Genomic DNA, 25,179 nt, shown 5'->3' with positions numbered 1-25,179 from the left:
ACAGAGATAACATTGTGCCAACACTGCGTGGGTGATTTACAAGACTATCTCATTATGTTGGTTTGCTGTGGAATCATATATTCATCATCGTGAAATAGTCTTTTTTAGTTGGTCACACTTTTAAAAACCATTTCAAACTAAAAACCTACCTAACCTCAAAACGATTTAAATTTATGTTTAAAACTTGAGAAAAACAACCAATGGAGCCTTACGCTCATACTGTTCGTCGGAGGTAAGTCAAAACCTTTAAAAACGTTGAAAAAGTTGCTACCGATGGGTTTTCAAGCCCTAACAGATTGACGCATAAACAGTCTGCACCTCTGAAAATTTCACTTAAACATTTTTCCCTATATATGAGCGCATAACACTCGCTTAGTTTCAATAAAATGATGTGTTTTGAAAAAAATGCGACATTTGTTTCGAAGGATGTTAATCTTCCAAAGCTATGACTCCGCTTGAATGCCAAGCCAGATTGATTTTCTTATGTGTCGTCTTGAAAGCAAAGTATTTGTCGAAAATCCAAGAGATATTGCAGTCCTTAAAACATCAGTACCAACCACATCATCGAGTTTAAAAAAGAAAAGTGGGAGAAAGTATTAAAATGTTAGAAAAGTTTGTCACGGATAACTTTTTAATAACATTCTATTCCAAAAAGAAAGTTAATTTCTTCTAAAATTTGGTATTCCATTTTCTAGTTTATATTTGCGAATTTGAAATTTTCGAGTTTAGAATGGCCACCCTTTAAAACTAACGCATACATTAATATTAAAATATTTCTCAGAGTAGATGATTATTTAAAAGCTTCTTCGAGGATTATGTTTTTCAACGTATAGGTATTTTGATGTATGTAATTATGTATAGCCATTCTGGTATGTTGCTTCATCTTTTGTTTTAAACCACCCGCATAGACACGAAAATAATGTATTTTGGAATTGTATGTTTTTCCGGTCTTCATATACAAACATAACGTATATGATTCATGGACAATATTTATATCTTTCAAGAAAAACACCACACTATTTACTAACTTTTCCACAGACTCATATGGGAAAATTTTAAATGTTTATTGTTATTTCTTGTTGGTCTATTGTTGTATTTAGAAGGATGAAGAATATTTATTTGGAACTGTCATTGTCTGGCATTTAGAAACTTTTGTTCTAGTATATTAATATCCTTCGTTTTAAAATTCATATAGAAATGTGAACAAATATTTTTAATTTGAAACTTCAAATATCATAGTGCAAGGATAATTTTTGAGTAAGGTCCTTTTAAGTGTAATTTTTTTTAAAGCTATAAGGACAAAAGCTTGTTTGTCTATTTTTTACAGAAGTTATTTCTTTTAGTTATTTCGAAAAAATAGAATTTTTGAAATTAACAGGTAAAATAAAGATATTTCTAATTTTCCAATTCCCTTTTGAAGATTTTGATTCTTTTCTTTTTGTACATCAAAAATTAAAATGCTGAAAAACTATGTTATTTCGAAAATATTATACTTAATAATAAAAGAATCACAGAAAAACAAAATAAACCGTTTTTTGTGTTGCATGACATTTTTTTACCGTTGTTTACTAGTTTGGGTTCTCTGATTTCAAATCTACTCTCAGATTTTTTGTAGCAGCTCTAGTAAGAGAGATACATGTACCGTTAAATAGTCGATAGTTTCTATTAATAGCGGTGTAACTTAAGTAGTTCCTTTACAAATTTCATTATGTCTTCCTCAAGAAGGACGTGTTTAAATAACCCTGATTGTTTTTGTGTTATTTGCGGAGGATATATGTTCCAAAAATTTCGTTTAAATGTGTCGGACTTTGTGAAAAAAGCATACTTCGACTACTTTGGGTTTCCGTTGCCATCAAATGCTAAACCTTGGATACCAAGCCAGGTATGTAAAAGTTGTGTTGAATCTTTGCGGCTGTGGGCAAACAAAAAAAGACCCACTTCTAAGTACAAAGCTCCTATGATTTGGCGTGAACCATCCAACCATCATGACGACTGTTATTTCTGTGTAACAAAAATCATAAGAATAAACCATAAAAATTGCTCTAAGTGGATATATCAAAACTTAAAATCTGCCATAAGACCAGTTTTGAGTATTGGTGATACATCAACACCACAGCAACCATGTACATCTTCGGGAAATTCAGACCAGTGCAGCGGACAAAGCGAAAACGACGGCAATGGTAGCAACAGTGATTTTGATTGCTACGTTAATCCCCGACCACTAAATCAAGATGATCTAAATGACTTGATCAGGGACCTTGGACTGTCTAAAACGGCATCAGAAATTTTAGCTTCCCGATTGAAAGAAAGAAATTTGTTGACCAGAGAAACAAAGATATCGTACTACCGTAACAGGGAAAAAGATTTACTTCCTTTCTTTACTAAAAAAGATAATTTTGTGTTTTGTACTGATATTCCGGGTCTAAGGAATGCAATGCAATTAAAAGAATATCATCCAGAGCAGTGGCGGTTGTTCATTGATTCGTCAAAACGAAGTTTGAAATGTGTACTTTTACATAATGGCAACAAACTTGGTTCCTTACCTATTGCTCATTCTACAAAGGTTAAAGAAGAATATCCTACAATATCTTTAGTTCTCGACAAAATTAAGTACAGGGAACATAACTGGGTTTTATGTGTTGATTTAAAAATGGTAAATTTTCTCCTGGGCCAACAAAGTGGCTATACAAAATACCCCTGTTTCCTATGCCTATGGGACAGCCGAGCTAAAGCTGGGCATTGGACAAAAAGAGAATGGCCTTCCAGGGAGGCTTTGATTCCCGATAAGCAAAATGTAATTAATGCTCCACTGGTATCTAGAGACCGAATTATATTGCCTCCTTTGCATATAAAACTGGGGTTGATAAAACAGTTCGTAAAAGCTCTAAACAAAGATGGCGAATGTTTCAACTACATTGTAAAAGTGTTTCCAAAATTGAGTAGTGAGAAAATCAAGAGTGGTATTTTGGATGGCCCACAAATCAGGAAGTTGATAGATGATACAAATTTCATCAACTATATGACAGCTGTCGAGAAATCTGCATGGGAAGAGTTTGTTTGGGTAGTGAGGAATTTTTTGGGCAATAGGAAGTCTGACGGCTACATTCAGCAGCAGTTGCAGCAGAGCAGTTGCTGATACACTTCAAGCTTCACTACCTTCACAGCCATCTAGACTATTTTCCTGAAAATCTAGGTGACCTAAGCGAGGAACAGGGAGAGCGCTTTCACCAGGATATTCGCACTATGGAGGAATTGTTGGAGCATTCAAAATAGTTCTCATAATACATCTCACTCCAAAAAATCCAAAAAACGAAAATTTTATTCAGTATAAATATGTTTAATAAATTTTTTAAACTTAAAATATGTGCATTTTCAATGAAAAATCCTATCCCTTCATTACTCCAAAACTAGAGCTGCCACATAAAAACAGCATATATTTTTGAAATCAGCGTGGAAAAATTATTCAGATTCATTTAAGAAATCTCATGCAACAAACATGCTGTTTTCCAGTGAATCAATAATAATTCTTTGAAAATATTAATTTAAGACATAAGAAATTAATCAGATCTTATAAAATATTTAATATTAGTAATGTAAATATTTTTAATACACAAAATCGATATTTCAATGAGAAGTATGAACCTGATATTAAAGTAAAAATAAATGATATCAGCCATCTGAATATCACAGTATTTGCAATAAAGCTACGTGACATCCGAAAAAAATCGGTAAGGAATTTTTTCTTGGTAAATTGCGATTGTTACCGTATAGTTGGAATCTAATGCACGCCATCCATATAAATGCTTTTCAAATCCAACTGGAAAACTTCATTAATCTTACCCTAATTTCTAAAAAAGTAAAGTGCAATGACAATACTATCTCCAGACCGGAAAACGCACCAAATTTTCCGAATATAATAGTTCTACGCATTAACGTTGTTTTCAAGGTAAGACTGGCCTTATCATTGAAGAAAATTTTCGATGAAAACTCGGATAACTGAACTTAAATGGCCTTGAGACTCAAGATATTTTATGCAAAGTACGGTGAAATGTAGTTTGTGGAACAACTAATTCTAAAAATTTTCCAAAAATTAAAAAAACAAAGATTCCCGTCATTACGAGCTACGAGCTACAGAAGCAATCTTCTCAGATGTTGTTAAACAACGTCAAATGACAAAATGGAAGTTTCAAAACTATTTTACATGAAACATATTATTTTTAAAACCTTTATACATTAGATAATTTTAACTTGCAAAATATATTAACTATATGTATGTTAAGTATTCCATTCTTAAATTTTTTTTAACTCAAAATTTAAGTCAAGCATGACATAACGATGCAACGAAGTCGAAAAAAGTGGGTTCCTTTATTATGTCCGTTTGTCTGTCTTCACCCCTACCGCTTTAGCCATTAGGTCGGTTGAGCTCAGATTTGAAAGCTTAGATTTTAAGCAGGTTCGCATTAAGCGTGTTTTTTATTTTATTTTTAAGATCAAAAATGACAGGACAAAAAACCGAGAATTTGAATTTTCTCAAAAACAAACCGAAAGATTTTATTTAAGGTGGACCTGGGCCTCAACCAATATGCGTATCCAGCCAGCTCGATCCCTAGCTAGCTGTCTCCAGTTTCACACGCCAAGTTGGTTAAGGTTTTCGACCAAGTGCGTGCTCCATCTGAGTCACTTTTTCCTCTACTGCGCCGTCCCTGGGGATTGGATTTGAAGAACTTCAGGGCTACATGATCCAGCCATCTGAATCGGGACCAAAAATCACCGGAAGAATTTTTCTCTCTAAGCATCCTAAGACGTTCTTTCATTGAATGGGGTGTAGGCCTCAGCGCGCCATAAATGAGAAAGGTTCCAAAGAGGGCTTTACTGTTAGATAGCCTTCTAAGTTTAAAGAAGCGTGATTTTCAAGAGCTGTTATTCGTTTGATTTCAGCGCTGGTGTTGTTGTCTATGTTAATAGCTGTGCCTAGGCTTTAAAATGGATAAAAAGATGGTAGGTATGAATGTGAAGTTCCTGGGTTTTTTCAATATCTGTCGTTATGTGAATATTTATTCAATGTTGGAATTTTCTTCAAAGGCTTCAGCCGTAATATAGCAGGAAGGCTCTTATATCAGGAGACTGATGTTTCTGTAGTTGACGCAATTTAGAGGGTCTCTTTTTTTTGTATTGGGCAACTATGCTGAGATCCCACTCACCGGGAATGCTTTCTTCCGACCACATTGCGCAGATGAGTAATTTAATGCTGCCTACCAAGTCATCGCCTGCTGCTTTGAATAATTCGGCAGCGATGCCGTTGTCACTACTAGCAGCTTTGATTGACTTCAGTTTAAATGTAGCTTTCTTCACTTCATCAAGGTCGGTAAGGAATTGTTGATCCGCGTTGCCAGGTTAAGTGGTTCTATCTCCCTTACAGCGGAATTCGGTTCGTCATCGCCGTTATATGTATATAAATTTGGTGTGGTTCGACTACGATGTTCCCCTGATCGTCCTTACCGGATTCGGTTCGTGGCTGGGAGGTTGTTTTTTTTTATACAATTTATGCCCGCTACTTATGCTCCCTTTTTTCCATTTATGAAGCCAGTGTTCCTCTCTCTTCTCTTGCTCCTAGAGCTCGCGAGCAGCTCTGGTCCTTCTGTTCAGCGCCGTTTGGTATACCAGTTGCAATGTTGCCACTGCTTTTCAATACTTAATGCAGGCAGCATAGGACTTCTTAACAGGTTATAAGGAACTCGATGGCAGTCTATGGGGATTGTAGCCGTCTAACGTCTAGACTTCTCACAGTACTGCGTCGATCGCAATGTGGTCAATCTGGTTGACAGTTGATTGATTGGGAGATTTCTATATCCCCTTGTGGATATCAAGATGTGTGAACTGCCTACTAGCTACCAGAACATCTCACCCCGCAGTGAAATCGATCAACTAGAATACGTTGTCGGAGGTGATGTCATGCAGATTGTATCTCCCGATTGTTCCACCAAAGATGTCTGCTCTTCTTCTTTTTGGCGCTTAAAGCTCCTAAGACAATTTTTATGTCATAGCCAAGGCACTGCTCATATGTCTTTTTTCAAAAAATATTTCCTTGGTGTCTTCATCTGTGTCCTCTGTTGTGATGCGCTCACTCACACTGTTGACATTCAAGACTGTTTGCATGAGTCTAGTTCCAAAAACCGATCCAAACACTTCCAGTTTGAAGTCTATCTACTTCAAATTGTTTTGTGTAGCCTTATACTTAACTTAATGTAAGATTCCCAAAAACACTTTCAGTAAACATTTTTGTTTTTAATCAACATATTTATTTTGCTTTCAAAAAATTATTCTCAATATAATTCTTATCTGTTCCATCAAAACTCCTTTCTCTTAAAAATTTGTATTTACATAAAATCTAAAATTTCCAAATGACTTGCAGAACATAATCACAAATGTGTTCACAAAAATGATTTTGTTCAAGATGTCTTAAAAAGTTAAAAGATTTCATTATTTTAAAATCAAAGTTATTGACATTTAAAACTCCTCCTAAGAATCAAAACTTTCTTCTTAACATTACCGTATCATTGTGCTAAATGTCAACTTCATCATTTTTTATTAAAAAGTTTTCATCATTAAAATTCAGGAAAAAAGACAACAACAAACAAAATGTTTTGTTAAATGCCTTGAACTTTACTAAGATCATCCATATCAATGAAGATTAAGAAGAAGAAGATGGAGAAAATATGTTAACTTTCAAATTAATGACAAAGCCTTTTTCAAGTGTTATTTTAATTTACACTCGAAAGACTTAATTTCCTTAAGAATCACCAAAAACCCCTTATCCACCTCCGTAACGGCGGCGTGCAGACATGTCAATTCTTAAAAACCAAAAGTCGAACGAAAGGAGAAAACATTTATTTCATTTAATCTTTATTCTTCTATAAAATACCAACAAATAAATTAAAAAAAAAAAAAAAACTGTTCTGGGTTAATGGGGCGTATACGTAACTTTTTATTTTTAATTATGCGCTCAATAAATTCACCTTCAGTTCAGTACAGTTCAACCAGAACCAGAACCAGAAGCAACAGCAGGAGCAGCAGAATCTCAGCCAATATGTGTCGGATGTGAATCCAGATCCAGAAGATGGGTATAGATGGAAAGGATGGATGGAAGAAAGTCAAGAAGGCAGAAAAGAAACGAAACGAAACAAAAGGCATAAACACACAAAATAGGATTTAAATTAAAAACTTTAAAGCTCATCTAAGTGTCTTGACTGAGAGTGCAATCGTCCATGGATTGTGTTCTTAAGCAAAAAGCAGATTAAATAGAAGAACAAAAAAATTAAAAAACAAACAAAAAGAAAATGAAGGGAAATGTGAATGTTTTCCCAGAAGCTAGCAACGATTGCACGATTGAAGAAAAATGTAAGAAACTCAAAACACACTTCTTTTAATGTTTTTCTTCTTTTTAAAGCAGGGGATAAAATATTTCGCGCATAGTTTATTTCCCTTTGATGCTAAATTTGAATCATTTCAAGCTTCAAAGGAAATGTAAATATTTATTCGTCGAGAGGTAAATTCTCTAAACATCTCTTTTTAGTCCTTGTTGACGGAAACGAAACGAAACGCATAGCAAAGCCCTTATTAGGACAATATACTCACAATCTCAAACATCACACATCACACATCGTCTAAAGATCCTTAAGGTTACAATTCTGAAGAATTATCCTGAAGCTCATAATCCTTTGTATGGACCCTTCTATAGCAATTTACAGTGAAAAAGACATCCTTTGACATCACATTCACCGCTCCTCAATTCAATTATTGTTCGGTGTGGATGGATGGAGGTGAAAAAAAAGATTAAAATTGAAAACTCTCTTTGATTAATTTTATAGGTTTATTTTTATTCATATATGAATTAAGTTTAAAAAAAAAGGTATGGTGGGATACATTTATTATCCAGTTATAACCTTGAAGTTTCATAAAGGTTTCCTATAGTAACTCAGATTATGGTTTGGAATATGTTCCTTCCCAAGACTTAGAATATGATTTAATGATGCAATTTATTTAAAAAAACACAAACTGGCATGAAAAAGGAGGTTTTAATTTGTTTGATTTATGTGAAACCTTAAACTATTTTAGAGTGGATGCAAATTTTGTATCTGTTCCTTATTTGTTTCTATTAACATTGAAATGATTTATTAGAATTCAGCTTGAAAACCAAAAGAGAGTTTAGAAGGAAGCAAAAGGTTCAACTATGTAAATGATTCTATAAGTTCTTTATATTTATGTCGTGAAATTTAAAGTTTTCTATTTTGTCAGCTTTTTCAATTTTCGGTTTTTGTTACAATCATATGGGACGTTACTCAAACCTTATTCATAAGTTTTACTAGATAAGCATTCTTTTATAAACTTTTGTGTTATTTTTAGATTTAGGATTTTAAAATTTGAATATTACAAATGACAAGGGTCTCTTTTTCAATTTTGAATGTAAGAACGCATCTGCTCTACTATTTATTTATTCGAAGTTTATTAAGTCAACTTAAACTCTTGTGTCAAAGCTAAGTTTTTGAAAGTGTCAGTTTTTATAAGAACATTTTTTTACGCGAAATTTTATTGAAAAAAAAAACATTTAGCGTGCTATAATATTATTTTAAATGCTTTGTCCGTTTCCTCAACTACAAAGTAGAAGCTACAACTTCCCACGAACCAAGTGCTTTACATAAGGAAGTTAAGGTTTATTTCCCTTAGGTAAAAATACTACAGTTTTTAAACAATCTCTATTTGTCGAATTCAATTCACACCAATTTACTGTGGTCGAATTCAAATCCCATGAAAATTGCAAAAATATGGAAATTCAATTAGTTTTGAGTTTGAAGAAAAAACGAGTTCGATAATGATGAAAGTGAGTTTCAGAACTCAAATTCATAATTTGAATCGATTTCAATTTCATTTCGAGAGAAAGTGAAATGTAGAACCTAGCTGAATGTCTGACATTGAAGGCAATCTTATAAAGAAGCAGATTAGACAATTTTTTTTAGGTTTATTGTTAATTTTGTTTCTAGTTTGTAGTGCTGAAGTTTTAAACTTATAAAATTTAGACTTTTTTCAACCGCCTAACGAAAATCTGTATACAAATTTGTCGTCTAACCGAAGTAGTCACATCAAGTTTTTAAAATATATTTTAAAAATTATATATGTACACAATGCTGAAAACGGAAATTTTAAATTTATGCATTAAGATAAAATCGGATCTCAAATTCGGAATCAATGCAAACATATAACTACACAAATTGGGCTTTTAATTTAGCTAAAACAAAGTTTATCATTAGACCGCATGTATTAAAAGTTAATAAATGTACATGTTTCTATATGCTAGAGCCTCTGAAAAAAATCGAATGAGAGTTTTCCATCCGCTTCCTCCATTTAAAATTTCAAAACATTCTTCAGTTGTAAAAAAAATTTTATTAAAATATCATCTTCGGATTTAATGCAATATTGAACAAAAAGCTAGGAAATGCGAAATATATTCAGCCTGATTAAGGTTACATAGTTCGGATTGAAATCATTTCTGTCAGGTCTATAATTGAGCTCAAGCATTTCAACGCGCATTTAAAAGATTAGTCTTATCTCATTGGCAGTAAACTTGAAAAGAGTTGACATACCCGAAAATAAATTGAGTTAAGAGTAAGTTTATATTCTGACGCCAAATCAAACCAGTCTTTAAAAGGAGACTATTGACATCGTAGAGCTTTAAAATTATCTTTTTCTAAATATTATTATTAGGTCTACGCATGACTTTAACAATATAGTCTGCGTTAGCTTTGAGGTTTATAAAGTAAACTGGAGGCAGGCCAGATTCAATTTAAATAGCGTAGTTTGGTGTATTAGAAGGTAGTCTAAAATTACATTTGAAAAACTACCTTTGGACTAATTCGATTACCTCTAATTCCTTGTATATATAAACTTCATTAGAATATAAAAGATATCTTTTGATAGTTGTCTCAAATACTTTAAGTTTAGTCGATGCGTCTATAGAGTTACTTTTGAAGAAGTTTTACCACATACAATTGATAGCTGTTTTTGCTACCTTCACTATGTCTTTAAAATGAGTTCCAAGATTTAAGTTTTGAGTTATAGAAAATCCTAGGTAATGTTTGAGCCGTCAAGGTGCCAGTAACGATTAGTCCTGTAACTACGTACTTGAGATCTGAAAACCATTATCTTTGACTTTTAAGTATTTATTTTAAGGTCCCAAGTATCGAAATATTGTTTTAATTTGCTAATCGGAGCTGCAAAGTGTGTGGATTATCGGTTAGAATGACAAAGTCATAACTTTGATAAATACATCTCCAAAAATAACACCAGCTGGAATTTCATCTTTAATGTCATTAATGAAGAGGAAAAAAACCAAGGGACTCAAAATGCATCCCTGTGGATTTAAAATGATTTGATAATCTAATACTAATTTTTACTACTGAACTTGTATTTGATATAAGTTGTTCATATATTCTTATGAACTTTGTAGACCAACCTATATCTGTAAATTTGAAAAGTAGTAACCTTGTGTTTAAAGTGTCAAAAGCGGCTTTGAATTCTACAAAAAAATTCATAGAGATTCTTTTTTTACCAATCAAACGTCTAGCAATACTCGTTAAAGTAAAAATTTGGTCTATTGTAGAGATTTGCTCGGAACCCAGCTTGAAAACAACTTATTTTAATATTCCTTTTAACCGAGAAAACAAGCCTTAGGTACAGTAATTAAGTGAACATTTTCGGCACAGAGCTGATAACATAGATTCCCCTGTAGTTTTACGGTAGGTTAGGATCACCTTTTTTAAAGATCACAGAAATGTATGAAGATTGGAAGCTATTTGGAATTGTCTCATCTAAAACTTACTTACTTACTTACTTAAGGTGGCGCTACAGTCCTGTGTGAACTAGGGCCTCACCCAACAAACTTCTCCATCTAGCTCGGTCCCTAGCTAGATGTCTCCAGTTTCGCGCTCCAAGTTGGGTGAGGTCACCTTCCACTTGTGCGCGCCACCTGATCCGCGGTCTTCCTCTACTGCGCTGTCCTGTGGGTGCGGATTCGAAGACTTTCCGGGCCGGAGCATTGGTTTCCATGCGCTCTACGTGACCCAGCCATCTTAGTCGTTGGACTTTTACTCTTCTTGCTAAGTCTACGTCGCTGTACAGCCCGTACAGTTCGTCGTTCCATCTTCTCCTCCACTCCCCTTCGATGCATACGGGACCGTAGATCACACGAAGAACTTTTCTCTCGAAGCGACCCAAGGTGCTTTCATCCGCTTTTGTCATGGTCCATGCTTCTGCACCGTATAGCAGGACGGGGATGATAAGGGTCTTATATAGCAACACTTTGGTCCCTCGAGAGAGGTCATTACTACTCAATTGCTTTCTTAGTCCAAAGAAACAGCGGTTAGCAAGAGTTATTCTGCGTTTGATCTCAGCGCTGGTGTTGTTTTCTGCGTTTACAGCGAAGCCTAGGTAGACGAAGTCCTTGACTACCTCAAAGGTACGTCTGTCGATTGTGGCGTTTTGACCAAAACGTCGGTGTTGCATGTCCTTTCTAGACGACAGCATGTACTTTGTTTTGCCCTCATTAACCGTTAAACCCATTTTTGCCGCCTCTGCCTCAATACTCACAAAAGCCCCATTGACATCACGCTGAGTTCTTCCGATTATGTCAATGTCATCAGCATATGCCAGTAATTGGACAGACTTTTGAAAGATAGTGCCTCTAGTGTTGACGTGTGAGCTTTGCACTATTCTTTCAAGCACGATGTTAAAAAAATCGCATGACAGCGCATCACCTTGTCTAAAACCTTTTTTAACATCAAAAGGTTCTGTTAAGTTGTTTCCAACCTTTATGGAGCAGCGTGAATTCTCCATGGTCATCCTGCACAAACGGACGAGTTTGGCAGGGATGCCAAAACTAGACATGGCTCTATACAGCTCGTCCCTGTAGATGCTGTCATATGCGGCCTTGAAATCGATGAAAAGATGGTGGGTGTCGATTTGGTGCTCTTGAGTTTTTTCCAGGATCTGCCGTAATGTGAATATTTGATCAACTGTGGACTTTCCTGGTCTAAAACCACACTGATAAGGACCTATCAGGCTGTTGACGATGGGCTTTAGACGTTCACATATTATGGCAGAGAAGATTTTATAGGCGATGTTAAGTAGACTTATTCCCCTATAGTTGGTGCAGTTTAGAGGGTCTCCTTTTTTCAGGATCGGGCAAACAATACTGAGGTTCCATTCATCGGGCATGTTTTCTTCCGACCATATCTTACAGATAAGTTGGTGCATGCTCCTAACCAGCTTATCCCCAGCTGCTTTAAAGAGCTCGGCATTCAAGCCATCTGCTCCAGCGGCTTTATTAGACTTCAACTTAGATATGGCAATCTTTACTTCGTCTAAGTCGGGAAGACGGGATTGTTGGCTTTCGTCGTCTATATTGAATGGGTCATCCTGCCTGACAGCGGGATTCAGTTCTTCGTCGCCGTTATACAGTCTGCAGAAGTGGTCCTTCCATATCCTCAGCATTGACTGCGGTTCCACTATGATGTTTCCACTTTCGTCTTTGCAGCCTTCGGTTCTAGGTTTATGTACCTGTGAATTTCGTTTCACCTGTTCATAAAACTTTCGAACCTCATTCCTGCTTTTATACCTCTCAACATCTTCGACCGCACGCTTCTCATGCCCTCTCTTTTTCCTTCTGAAAAGTCGGCGTTCCTCTCGCCTCTTCTGCTCATAGAGCTCACGAGCAGCTCTCGTCCTTTTATGCAGCGCTGCTTTGCGTGCCTGTTGTTTGGCTGCATTTGCCTGCCGACATTCCTCATCAAACCAGGGGTTCCTTGTTGGTGGCTGTTTCAAACCCAGCACATGAGAGGCGGCTTCTCTGATTGCATCTTGGCAATGTTGCCACTGGTTTTCGATACATTGTGCTGGCGGCAGAGAACTTCGAGAGAGGTTACTTGTCACTCGGTCGGAAAAGGATTTGGCGATCTCTGGCGATTGTAGCCGTTCGACGTTGTATCTTCTCCCAGCACCACCCTGCTTTGCCTTGGGTCTGGAAATCCGAAGTGCTACCCTGGCTACAACGAGGTAGTGGTCCGAGTCGATGTTAGCTCCTCGGAAAGTTCGTACATCCATAATGCTGGAAGCGTGTCTGGCGTCGATCGCAATATGGTCAATCTGGTTGAGGGTAGATTGATCTGGAGAAGTCCAAGTTCCTTTGTGGATGTTGAGGTGTGGAAAACGCGTACTGGCTACCATGACGTTTTGCCCCGCAGCAAAATCTATGAGCCTGAATCCATTGTCGGAAGTGTTGTCGTGCAGGCTGTTTTTCCCGATTATTCCACCAAAGATGTCTTCCCTTCCTAGCTTGGCATTAAAATCGCCCAGGACTATTTTGATATCGTAGCTAGGGCACTGCTCATATGTTTTGTCTAAGAGCTCGAAGAACATATCTTTGGTGTTGTCGTCTTTCTCTTCTGTGGGGGAGTGCGCGCATATCAGGCTAATGTTGCCGAATTTAGCCTTGATGCGTATGGTCATGAGGCGCTCATTGATGCACCTATAGCTCAAGACTTCTTGCCTAAGTCTGGCTCCAATGACGAATCGGCATCCAAATAAGCGCTGTTGGTTTTCGTGGTAGCAGTCACCATAGTAAATATCGCAGTTTTTCATCCTCTTTTTGCCCGGCCCATCCCATCGTATTTCCTGGATGGCGGTGATATCTGCTTTATATCGTTCTAGGGCCTCCGCTAATTCTTCGACCGCACGTGGTCTGTTAAGGGACCTAACATTCCACGTGCATATCCGAAGTTCGTTGTCCTTTATTCGTTTGCGTTGGTTGTCAACAGTAAATCCGTCCGTATCCGAGGCTTTTTGGTGCTTCGCAACTTTGAAAGCTTTTACGTGGCCAGGAAGTCACCCCGACGCACAACCCCCAACCTGGAGGGCCAGATCCTAAGTATAACTCCAAGGATGGGGAGCCGGATAAAACCGCTCCTTACAGGCCTGGGCTCCGAATAAAACATCTTGTTTAAATTAAAAAAAAAAATTGGGTGGCGCAACACTCCGTTTGAGAACTAGGGCCTAGTGACTTACAACTCTCAACCATTCCTGTGTGCGAGTAATGTTGTCAGGAATAGAGGGGACCTACAGTTTATCCGAAGGGCTAATTTGAGAAAGCACTTTTCATGACAAGAATTACTCTTGCAGAATTTGTCAATTCCTCGCAAGAGGCAGTACCCGTGAAAAGACTTTAAATGGCATAGGCAGGCATCGAACTAAAGACCTCTGGCATGACAGTCCAACGCACTAACCATCATGTCACGGGTACTACAAAAACATCTTGTTTATTAAAATTAAAATTTGTTCTAGAAATTATTGTGAGCTGGCATTTTTGCAGAACTTGACCGGTATAACATCTAAACCCGGAGCCTTATTATCCTTTTTTTTTAACGCCAGTATTAGGTCTAGCATTAAAAATTGCGTAGTTAACTCCTCGATATAAGTGAATGGTAGTGCAAAACTTATGTTCATTTGACAAGGGTCTGCTGTGAAAAGTGTTTTGAAGTAAGTAGCCATTGTATCCACATCAATAGCTGAGACTTTTGACTTATTATTTCGGCCAAAATTATCTAGAATCATTACAATGTATGAAATTCAACGCAATGTTTTTTAGACATCGTTGTTTTTAAGGCCAAACAATCTTCTGTACGAATAATTTGCTTGAAAAAATAGGGACTAAGAGCCCGCCCAAATTATTGTTTTTTCTAAAGTTTTTAAGTAACGCAAAAGATTTTTTCTACTTTTCCTACATTCATCGTCATACCAACAAGATTTATTGTTATTTGCTTTATTGTGAGAACTCCTGACAGATGATATTCTGATGGCGTCAAAAATTAAATCCGTTTAGGCATCTACTGTGTTCGGAACCAGACCTGAAGGATTGATTGGGTGTTGAAGTAGATTTCTTCTATAGATATCGGATTTTGTATCAATCCAATGAACCTTTTTGCATCCGTTTTCAATTTGTTGTCGAAAATCGCATTCAGGGGTCCTACATTTGCAAGAGACACATATAGGAAGGGAAGATGCGATGAAAAAGTAGCAGTAATTACCTCGAAATCGTAGACAATTTCAAGCCAATTATCTTAGGCTAAGCAGTAGTCAAATACAGAACAATCCTGAGTAGAAATGAATGTAAAACTTCCAGTGTGATCACTTTTGAATACCCCGTTTAGAATATAAAACCCAAAATCCCCAACAAGTTCATTTTGTTTTCACTATTTTTGAATTTAATTTTAGCAATAATAAATTTAATTCCTCATAGAATACCACCGCTAGTACGACCTGAGATAGCCTTCGAAATAATTTGTATATTGAAGCTCTTTACCTTCCTCCACAAATCTTTATATTAGAATAACATTTTAAGTGAAAATTTATCGTTATTTTTATTTCATTTAAATTTACTTTCAATTCCAAACAATGAAAACGTAAAATACTTCTTGTACCTTGACAATACAATAAATCAAAATATTTATAAATATTAAATATATCTCAATAAATATTTAATAATCTAAAATTTGTTTTGTACAACTTAATAAGTTGAACTAAATTAATTAACCCGTTTATTAAATATTTCCAAGCTACCCGATGCATTTTATTTAACCGCATTTTTTACCATTTAAAATTCTACGTATCAAAGAAAATATAGTATAATTTGATTTCAGAAGAGACAACCTACGAGTAAGTCTTAACAAATATGGAAATTTTAAAATGTTGTAAACTCTCTCACGTGTAATGTAAATCATCATGGAAACATAGAAATACACTTGATACATTCATTTATGTATGTATGTACAATGTACATATGTATGTTGGAAGAATCTAGAGTAAAAGGATTTACAAAAATAAAAAATATTTATTGTGAGAAATCATCGATATTTGTTCTGGATTTTCAATTTAAAAAAAAAACACGTATACGTCGAAGTGTCCTATGAAAAAATAACAAAAATGTGTATTTTCCAGTTTAGTGGTTCTAAATTTCAGGAAGTTAGCAAATCAAAATTAAATTAAAAACATTATTTATTATTATTTATTATTATTTATTACATTCAGACATTAAATGGGAAGCATGCAGGATACATAAATAAAACTCGTGCGATAACTTACAGGAGGTTATAAAAAAACATAATTCTATGAAATACTACTTCCAAGTCTAATTTAAACAAATTCTAGAAATTTCGTTAGTTCACTGCTAAGTACAAATCATCCAAAGGGGCTTAGATAGCTGATGCTGTAATTTTCATAGAAGCTACGTCAAAGTTCAAATTAACTTAAACTGATATATGTAAGTCATTTTTCTGTTTTTCAATTTGCTTTGCTCTAATTTAAGAACAAAATTCATACATTTAAAATTTGACGAAATGTACTTTTTCGAAAAAGAAAATTCAACTTGAAATCAAAAAATGTTCGAGTACTGCGATTTTTCTTCTTCTCTATCTCTAAAACGGTAAGGTACATTAAAAATAATGTATTGTCAAGAGAATCGTGTGCTTGACAATTTTCATAATACGTGTATTATTGGCGTTTAAAACGGAGATAATCATAAAAAAATGATAAAATAGTCCAACAAAATAAAAAAATATTTATATTTTGTTGGACTATTGGAATATAATTTAGTTTTTTTTTAACGAGTCATACGTACAAACTAGATTTAGTTTAAATTTTGTTCAAAAGCTTGATTTAAAGTTAATAAAATGATTATTATTCCAAAATATTTGAAAACTTAAACTTAAATCATTTAAATCAAGTTTTGCCGTAAAAGAAGTTTTTAATAAATACAATAATACAGGCTTTAGTTTTTCTTTAGATTTCTTTTTAAGAATGTTAAAGAGATATAGTTTATTCAAGTTGAGTGTCAAACATTTGTATCTAAAAATGAAATTCATGCCTGGTCAACAATTTAGCGGCTAGTGGAAAACTTTTAGTCCACAGGTACAGTACAAAATGTTCCAATTTCAGTGAGACAAGGAAGTGCCGGTAGTGTCGAGAATATTGCTGCCGCTGAGGCTTCAGTTGCAGAAAGCACAAATGTGTCTCTCACACGTCGTTCTCAAGCGTTGGGCATCTCTGTGACGTCGTTGTGGCGAATTTTGCGAGAAGATCTTGGCCTACATCCTTACAAGATTAAATTAACTCAAGAACTGAAGCCACTTTACCACCAGAAGCCTTGTATGTTCGTAAATTAGGTTGAGCAACAACTTGAAAATGATTCGGATTTTCATCTTCAGCGATGAGGCTCATTTATGGCTGAATGGATTCGTCAATAAACAACATATGCGGTATTGGTCAGGCATCAATTTACACGTACTTCATGAATCATCATTGCATCCCAGAAAAATTACGGTTGGGTGTTTATGGGTTGGCGGCGTCATTGGGCCGTACTTCTTCCATGATGATTAAGACTAACACGTTACTGCGAACGGGGATCGCTACCGTTCAATAATAATAGAATATTTTTGGCTACAATTGGATGATATGGACTTGGAGGAAATGTGGTTCCAACAGGACAAGACACACAGCGAATGCCACAATCAAATTATTAGAAACCAAGTTTGGAGAACGTGTCATCTCACCAAATTGTCTAGTGGCTTGTGGGGATACAACAAGTCTATGGCCTATGCCAACAAGCCACTGACGATTGAAGAACTTTGTGCGAATATCGAACGTGAAAATGCAGCAGTATAGGCTGATTTATGCTTGAAAACCGTCCAAAATTGGGTTCAGCGTCTGGCCATGCAAAAGAAATGGAGTTCCATACAGAATGGCATCAAATCGTTTTTTCACAGGATTAAAATAATTTCATTGATATGCAAAACCGCATTTGTTTTATTTGAAAATCTTTTGTAGTACTCTTATTGAAAACCCCGATATTTAGAGTGCCTAAAAATGATTCAAAAACTTATTTTTTTTAAAGTTTCTCAAAACTTCATTCAGAGTAAAATTATGACTTAAAACTAATGAAAATTTAAAGAAACAAAAATATTAAAGTGATAAACAAAGATTTTTCTTTCGCTAAAAAAAAAGTTCTCCAGACAAAACGACTGCAGAAGTTTTAACTTTGTAAAACAATTGGAAGATTTATTTTAATTACTTTTCATGGAAACCTAAGCCTAGAAAGTTAATTTTATTTGAATATTTTGTAATCATAACACCAAGGTTTTATTTTGATTCGATTAATTTCGAATTGAACCTTGAAATATTTAAAAACTGTGTGATTTAATCGAAAAAAGTATAAACTTAACTACCCTGGTAACTTAGATTGGTGTGCTTAAAATCTAGACAATATTCTTTGATTTAGGTAAGATTTGTCGAATCAAAAGAGTTAAAATTTCTTGCTGTTTCAAATGTCCTTAGAATCTGTCTTTCTATGTCCTTGTGTAACCAACGTTCTTACATTCTAAGTTTGTAACATATTTTACTTCCCATATTAAGTTAATGTAATCGGTTTGTCAAAATCTCGACGTTTCAAGCTCTCCAAAAAAAAAATTTTAGAGAGATTCTTGTGCGTACTATGATGTCCGTATGTCCATATGTGCGTACGTCCTTACGTTTGCAAAGCTTTTTTCGTCGTCCATATATCAAGAACCAGAAGAGATTCAACTTCAAATAAATGTTTGTATTCAGATAATAAAACAGAAAGCTGCAAAAAAATTACTGCGTAGTTTTTTACTACAGCAATTTAACAAATGTTGGTTAATTTAAAATTTCTCATGAACCAATAACGCTAGAGATTTGAATTAATATTCTATTTTCCATAACTCGTGAATGCATAAATGCATTGACTTTTAAATGATTTCATTCTGTGAAAAATGTTGTTGTTAACGAAAGATATTTGAACAAATAAAATTTGTATCGTTTTTCAATATAGGAAGTAATAACTTTCGAAAGCTGCTTCTAAGATCAATAAAAATTGATATTTGACTAAAAATCTCGGTAACTAAAATAGTTTTTTTAATATTTATTTTTAACCAGGAGAGATTTCATATAAATTTTGTTATAGAGATAAAAAGGCAGAAAGATGCAGAAAGGGCTCTCAACAAAATTGCGTCAGCTTTAAAAAAAGGTGAAAATTTTGACTTGAATTAAATTTTATATTATATATTGTACCGCCATATAAAACAGACATATTTCTGGAAAAAAATCCAACAAACGTTTTCTTGTATAAATCAAAAAAATAGAAAAAAAATGTGTCACCTCGAAAATTAATGCAACGAAAAATAACGTTTTTATCATCAGGTAAAATTTTGAGAAAAATCAAATTGACAGTTTTTTTTTATAAAAAATAAATACCTAAAAAAACTCAAATATCTTTTCAAAAATTTGAGATTATGGCTTCTAACTAAATTTAACTTATAAGAAATGTTATTTTGAACAAAATCAATTTTGAGAAAAATCGAATTGACAGTTTTTTTACATAAAATAAAAAACTAACAAAAAACAATACTAAAACTTGGTAAAAATTTGCTTTCGACTTTAATAGCTTTTCAAAAATTAAAAATATGGTCTTCAAACTTTTTTGGTATAAATTTGTTTTCGACTAAAAATCGATTAAACACAACTAGATATGAAAAATATTGTAAATAATTTCTAATTTTTAAGAATAATTCAACTAACAATTTTTTTAACCCAACACGAAAACCTACAAACTTTTAAGCAAGACAAATCCACAGACGGAATGGGAAGTTATTAGTGTAGTTTGCATCCCAGCCCCTTTTTTATTTCCAAATATTGTTGTTAACTTTAAGTTAATATTTTTAGAAAAATTCAATTGACAAATTTTTTTACAAGACATATAAACCTACAAAAACAACAACTGCAAATTTTTTCATCTCACATAAAACATTATTATTAATATTTTGTTAAACTTTTAGACAAATTGAGAGACAGTCACGGTTGGTTTTCAGTGTGGGTCGCATCCCACTTTTTTGTATTATTGCTAACTTATCATAGGAAGTTATTATAATGGGTCCGATTTGTCGACGTAGGTCCCTCCCATCTCTGGCAACATTACTCACACACAGGAATGGCTGAGAGTTGTAACTCACTAGGCCCTGGTTCTTCATGGAATGTTACGCCACCTAATTTTATTTAACGTAAAAAATACAATACCTACTTAAAATTCACTGTCGACACATATATCTTTTCAAAAATTGAAACTATTGACTTCACATTAATTTTATTCATCCAATTTGTATTTTTTTGCATAATAAATACAAATTTTAAGGAAATACTACTTAAATTCTCAAAAATTTGGTTTCGACTAAAATTCTATTTAACAAAAAATAAATTTCGAAAAAAAAACAATTGATGTTAAAATATACCACTGATCTACTAAAAGTTGGTAAAAATTCTTTTCCGACTCAAATGACGCTTAATAAAACGTATAACTATTTGCTTTAAAATTTATAGCAATTTATACTGAATTTCGATGTTAGATTTTGGAAAAAGTAAAAGCTTTTTAAACTACCATACATAGTGGAACAAATATAAGTCCAAATATATCCTAATAAAAATAAAGATAATGACGTCAGGTGACTTTAATTTTATGAAAATTTACTAAAATTAAACAAATTCAATTATGTAAGTGATAATGTAAGCTTCAAAAATAGACTTAAAATTTGGTTAAATGTCTCGAACATCTAAAGTTTCTTAGAGGAAAAATAGATTGTTACTCAAAAAAATTGAAGAGTAAGTTTTTAAAACTACCAATTTAATAAAAACTGTTGTTTGATGAAGTATTTTTGAGTCTTCTCAACTTTTACTTTAGCTCCTAAATTTTTTATTATTTGATTTTTAAAAAAATGTTTAATTTTATTTTCAAAATTCTATAACACAAGAACTGGTCAACAGTTTTTGACGAAATTGAAATTTGAAACGTGTATTTAGCCACACCGAAAACTTTAAATCCCGTCTGTCGATTTGTATTGCTGAAAAGTTAATAGTTTGATTCAAACATTTTTTTGTTTGCTAACGAGATTTTTAGTCTAAAACCAATTTTTATAAACAAACACAAATTGGATGATTGAAATTAATTTGAAGTCAATATCTTCCACTGTTCACGAGATATCGAGAACGAAAGTTCAATTTTCATAAAATGTTCGTTTTTTTTGTAGATTTTAATTTTTAAAACGGATATTTGCATTTTTACAAACAAAAATTATTTATTGTCGAAAACATTGTGTTCTGTGAGATTCAATTAATTTGAAGCCAAAATTTTAAATTTTTAAAAAATAAAAGTAAATTCTTACAAAATGTTTGGTTTTTATCTTAGGTTTTTCTTTTTTATAAGGAAAACTATCAATTTAATTTTCCTCAAAATTTTACTGAAGGTTGACAACAATATTTTTTATAACTAAACTTAATTTGAAGCCGCTATATGAAAATTTTGAAATGATATTTGAGTCGAAAATCAATTTTTACCAACTTTTTGTATTGTTTTTTTTTTGTCTATTCAATTTTTCTCAAAAATTTACTAGATGTCAAAAACGTTATCCTTAATGAAATTACATTATTTTGGATATAAACTCTTTTAGTTCCTAAATTTCGAGGTAAGAATTATATTTTTTCTTTTTCATTTTCTTTTGTATTTTTAAGAAACACCATTATACTATAGAGGCCTTGAAACGTCGATAAATATAAAAAATATCAATTCGACAAATCGGACCCATTACAATAACTTCCTATGGGAAGTTCAAAAAATTACAAAAAACCATTTTCGTAACAAAAAAAGAAATTATTAAATTCAATAGTATTTAAATTTTTGAAAATAAACTTATTTCAAATTTTTAAGACCACTTTAAAGTGTTAACCTTTTCACTTAAATTCGAACTAATTACATTTTTCATCAAAATAATTTCTGTTAATTTCAACTTTATAACCAACACCTCTTAATTCCTGTTAAATAATTAACTCTTGCATATTTTTTTTTCAGAATCGCTGAATATTGCACAAAAAGAAAAATACTTAAAAACAAATTAAAAACAGATTTTATCCCCACAAGAAAAACAACAATAAACCAACAAATAAAACTACTCTCTGAAATGTGTTAAAGTCTGTGGGAAAGCTTATTGAAAACTTATTCGAATTTAATTGTTAAAACCTTTCATGCACCATCAGCAACAGAATGTAGGTAGTAAAGGCGATTTAATATTCTTCCCACCTGAAGTGAATTTTAAAACAAATAAAAAATTATATCTAAAGTGAAATCTACAACAACTGACGATAATTGCAATTAAATATCCTTGCACAAATATCCAAGAAAAAAAATACAACTGTATGTCCATTAATAAAAAGCCATTAACATCATCAATCAAATTCAAATCGATATTTCCGTTACTCAGAAATATTCAAACAAACTAAAATATTTAATGGATTTCTATTAAATAAATGTCTGAGTCCGTCACAGATAAAAAGATAAAAGCCGACAAAAAGAGAAAACTTCGTGTCCTTGCACACAGATCGAATTTAATTAACAAAATCTCAATAATATATCAAGATAAAAATGATGGTAATGCTGCACTGCACCACCAGGGCTTTGAATTTGCATTAAACTCATTCCCACATATACATACATATATTTCAAAGCCATAGCCATAAAGGATATCTGCGTCATTTGAATTCGAAATATGATGCTCAAGGCAATTTCCCACAAACTAAATTGAAATTGAAACCCCACACCCACCAATCCTCTGCTGCGTGTCCTATTCGTCCTGCATGCATTTTTGTCTCGACTTAGAAGCAAAATGAAATAATAAACTGCACTGTGTGGTTTCAATGTTTCTTATCATGTCCTGTGAAGCCTGCCATCACCTCCCTATACCAAAACCCTCTCATTTGAAGCTGTTGAATATGTCCTTTTTTTATCTGAACAACTCAAAGGAAATGTGTTTCCCTTTAATTAAAAAAAATAGAAGAATATCAACGAACTTCCTCCGCTCGAACTAAGTACTTAGGAGAGTTTTTTTTTGTAATTATGGAAGTTTTCCTTTCAAATGTCTCCTCGTGATCTCTAAGTAAGTACGCACACAAAAAAGGACAAAGGAGGAAATGTTCCTACGAGCATAATTATATTAAAAACAAATCATCAGGAAACTTACTGCACTGAAAAGCATGCAAAGGAAGACGCACAGCTTGAGCAAAGTCTTCCTATTGCACATCATCATCCCAAAGCTGTTGTACTGCATCCTTGAAGAATCCTAAGGGCAAAGAACTGGTGGTGTCTTAGAATTTGTTTCCTTTAAAAAATTCTTGTTTTTCACTTCAAATCACACTTATGTCACAATTTGTATTCTTAATATTTTCTTTTTAATATTTTATCAAAACCACAAAACCACTTTGCAACAAGACAACACTTTGAATAAAAAGTTTAAAAATAGAAATAAAATATCCTTAACGTATATAATATGTAGTATAGGTATTTCCCGGCGGCGCGAAATTCACTTATTTGTCCACCACAAAATAATCTGATATGTCACTTGCTCTCTTTTAAATGTAGATAGGTAATATCGTCTCAAAGCAGCAAAGAAAATAAGATGTTATATCCTTGACCAATGTTCACGAACTGGATGCGTTAAAAGGATTCACAGATCCTTTTATACTCGCATCGCATAAAACACAAAACTGTTGCGCTCAAAAATGTTAAATTTTTGTGCTCTTAGAAATAATTTTTAAGAGAAAGCTCTGTTGTTGGTAGGACTTTAAGGACATGCGCTTTACAATTGAAATTCAATTAAGATTCTGGCAAGGATTCAATTACTGTGCTATTGTACAGTAGATCTTCCTGTGGTATGGATTTTATATTTTACACCAGTTGCAGTTGACATGTTCTACATACATCATTTTATGCTGCTTCTCTTATATCCTGTCCCATCCTATCCCGTCCGGTACAGAGTTGCAAGGAAATTCCTTAAAAAAGGATATTTTTTGAATTTGATTCTTCCATAATAATGAACAGCAGAAATAAAAATGCTATGATGAAAATTTATCGTTACATTTTTTTTCTTGAAAAAGGACACACTTTACTTTGGGGACTGTTAGAATTTTTTAATGCGCTTATAAAATATATATATGAACAATAATTTGTAGTGGCAACCTACACACTGGTATAGGTAGGTAGGTTGCAGGATGATGGGGGTGTCCTTTCCGTGTCAGTCCTCGGCGATTTGGCCCAATGGTTTTGATTATGCTGTTGTAAGGACGAGTTCTTCTCAAAATGATAACTTCTGTTGGACTTTATTTTTTGTTTCTGTTGCTTATTTGGGTATAGGTTAGGTAGGAATTTGGAGCTCTTAAAATGTCAAACGTCATTTACTTTGGCCAACAACTACGAGTATATATGTACATGTGTATGGTGAGTATATGAAGACGAGGAAAGTCTATGAAAAGTTGACATGAAACATTGTTGCAAAAGTTATAAGGAAATATTCGTTCAGCTGTGTTGTTGTATCCTGAGATAGATGTTCTACTGAAATCGGCTTAGGTACAGCTTCCTTCTATCATATACCTATACCAACGTAGCCTACATACCAACTTGAGTGTGTTTTAATTACTAAATTGAAAGTGTCGTTTTTAGTGAAAGATGGAAATGGTTTTTATCGATTTGGGGATTTTGAGAAGGGATTTTATTAGTTTGAACTTTAAGAATTAATGTTAAAGAATGTTAAAGTTAAAGAAGCATCTTTTTCAAGTAGGTACCTAATTTTGATGAATGTTACAATGCCTGCATTTATGTGATGTGCAGATTTATCGTTTTGGGGGAATTTATGTAATTTGTTCAATTTTGAAGTTTAAAAAATAAGGAGGTTATAAAAAAAGCTAACTTTTCCTCTAACACCAGCAAAATTGAAGAGTATAAAAATGAACGTTATTTTTTTATGTTTTTCATGGCAAGTTGTAAAATCTTAAGGTTAATCTTAACGTTTTTACGTTGGTCAACTTCCTTGTTCTTGAATTCTGTTTAAAAGGATTTAATGTACAACAAAATTCTATGTAGTTCCATGACTTGAAAGTTCATAATTAAAGTTATTTCATTTAATTAAGCATTGTTGATAAAAGTAACTTCGACATTGAGCTTCATAATATGGTTTAAGGGACATGACACTT

The 25,179-nt window shown here is 33.5% G+C and overlaps 1 protein-coding gene across 1 annotated transcript in view; it reads right to left on the bottom strand.

The window, feature by feature from the left end:
* LOC129942487 (neuropeptide-like 1) overlaps positions 1-23,628 on the bottom strand; it is an 89,699-nt gene extending 66,071 nt beyond the window's left edge. Inside the window, exon 1 of the mRNA XM_056051462.1 lies at positions 23,175-23,628. Coding sequence (XP_055907437.1) covers positions 23,175-23,261 — 87 coding nt within the window. The 5' untranslated portion in view covers positions 23,262-23,628. The remainder of the gene's footprint in view (positions 1-23,174) is intronic.
* Between the last annotated feature and the right edge of the window lie 1,551 nt (positions 23,629-25,179).

The sequence above is a fragment of the Eupeodes corollae genome, chromosome 1, assembly GCF_945859685.1.
Source record: "Eupeodes corollae chromosome 1, idEupCoro1.1, whole genome shotgun sequence".
Taxonomy (NCBI): domain Eukaryota; kingdom Metazoa; phylum Arthropoda; class Insecta; order Diptera; family Syrphidae; genus Eupeodes; species Eupeodes corollae.
The sequence above is the reverse complement of the archived record's forward strand: the minus strand, read 5'-3'. Positions and strand labels throughout refer to the sequence as shown.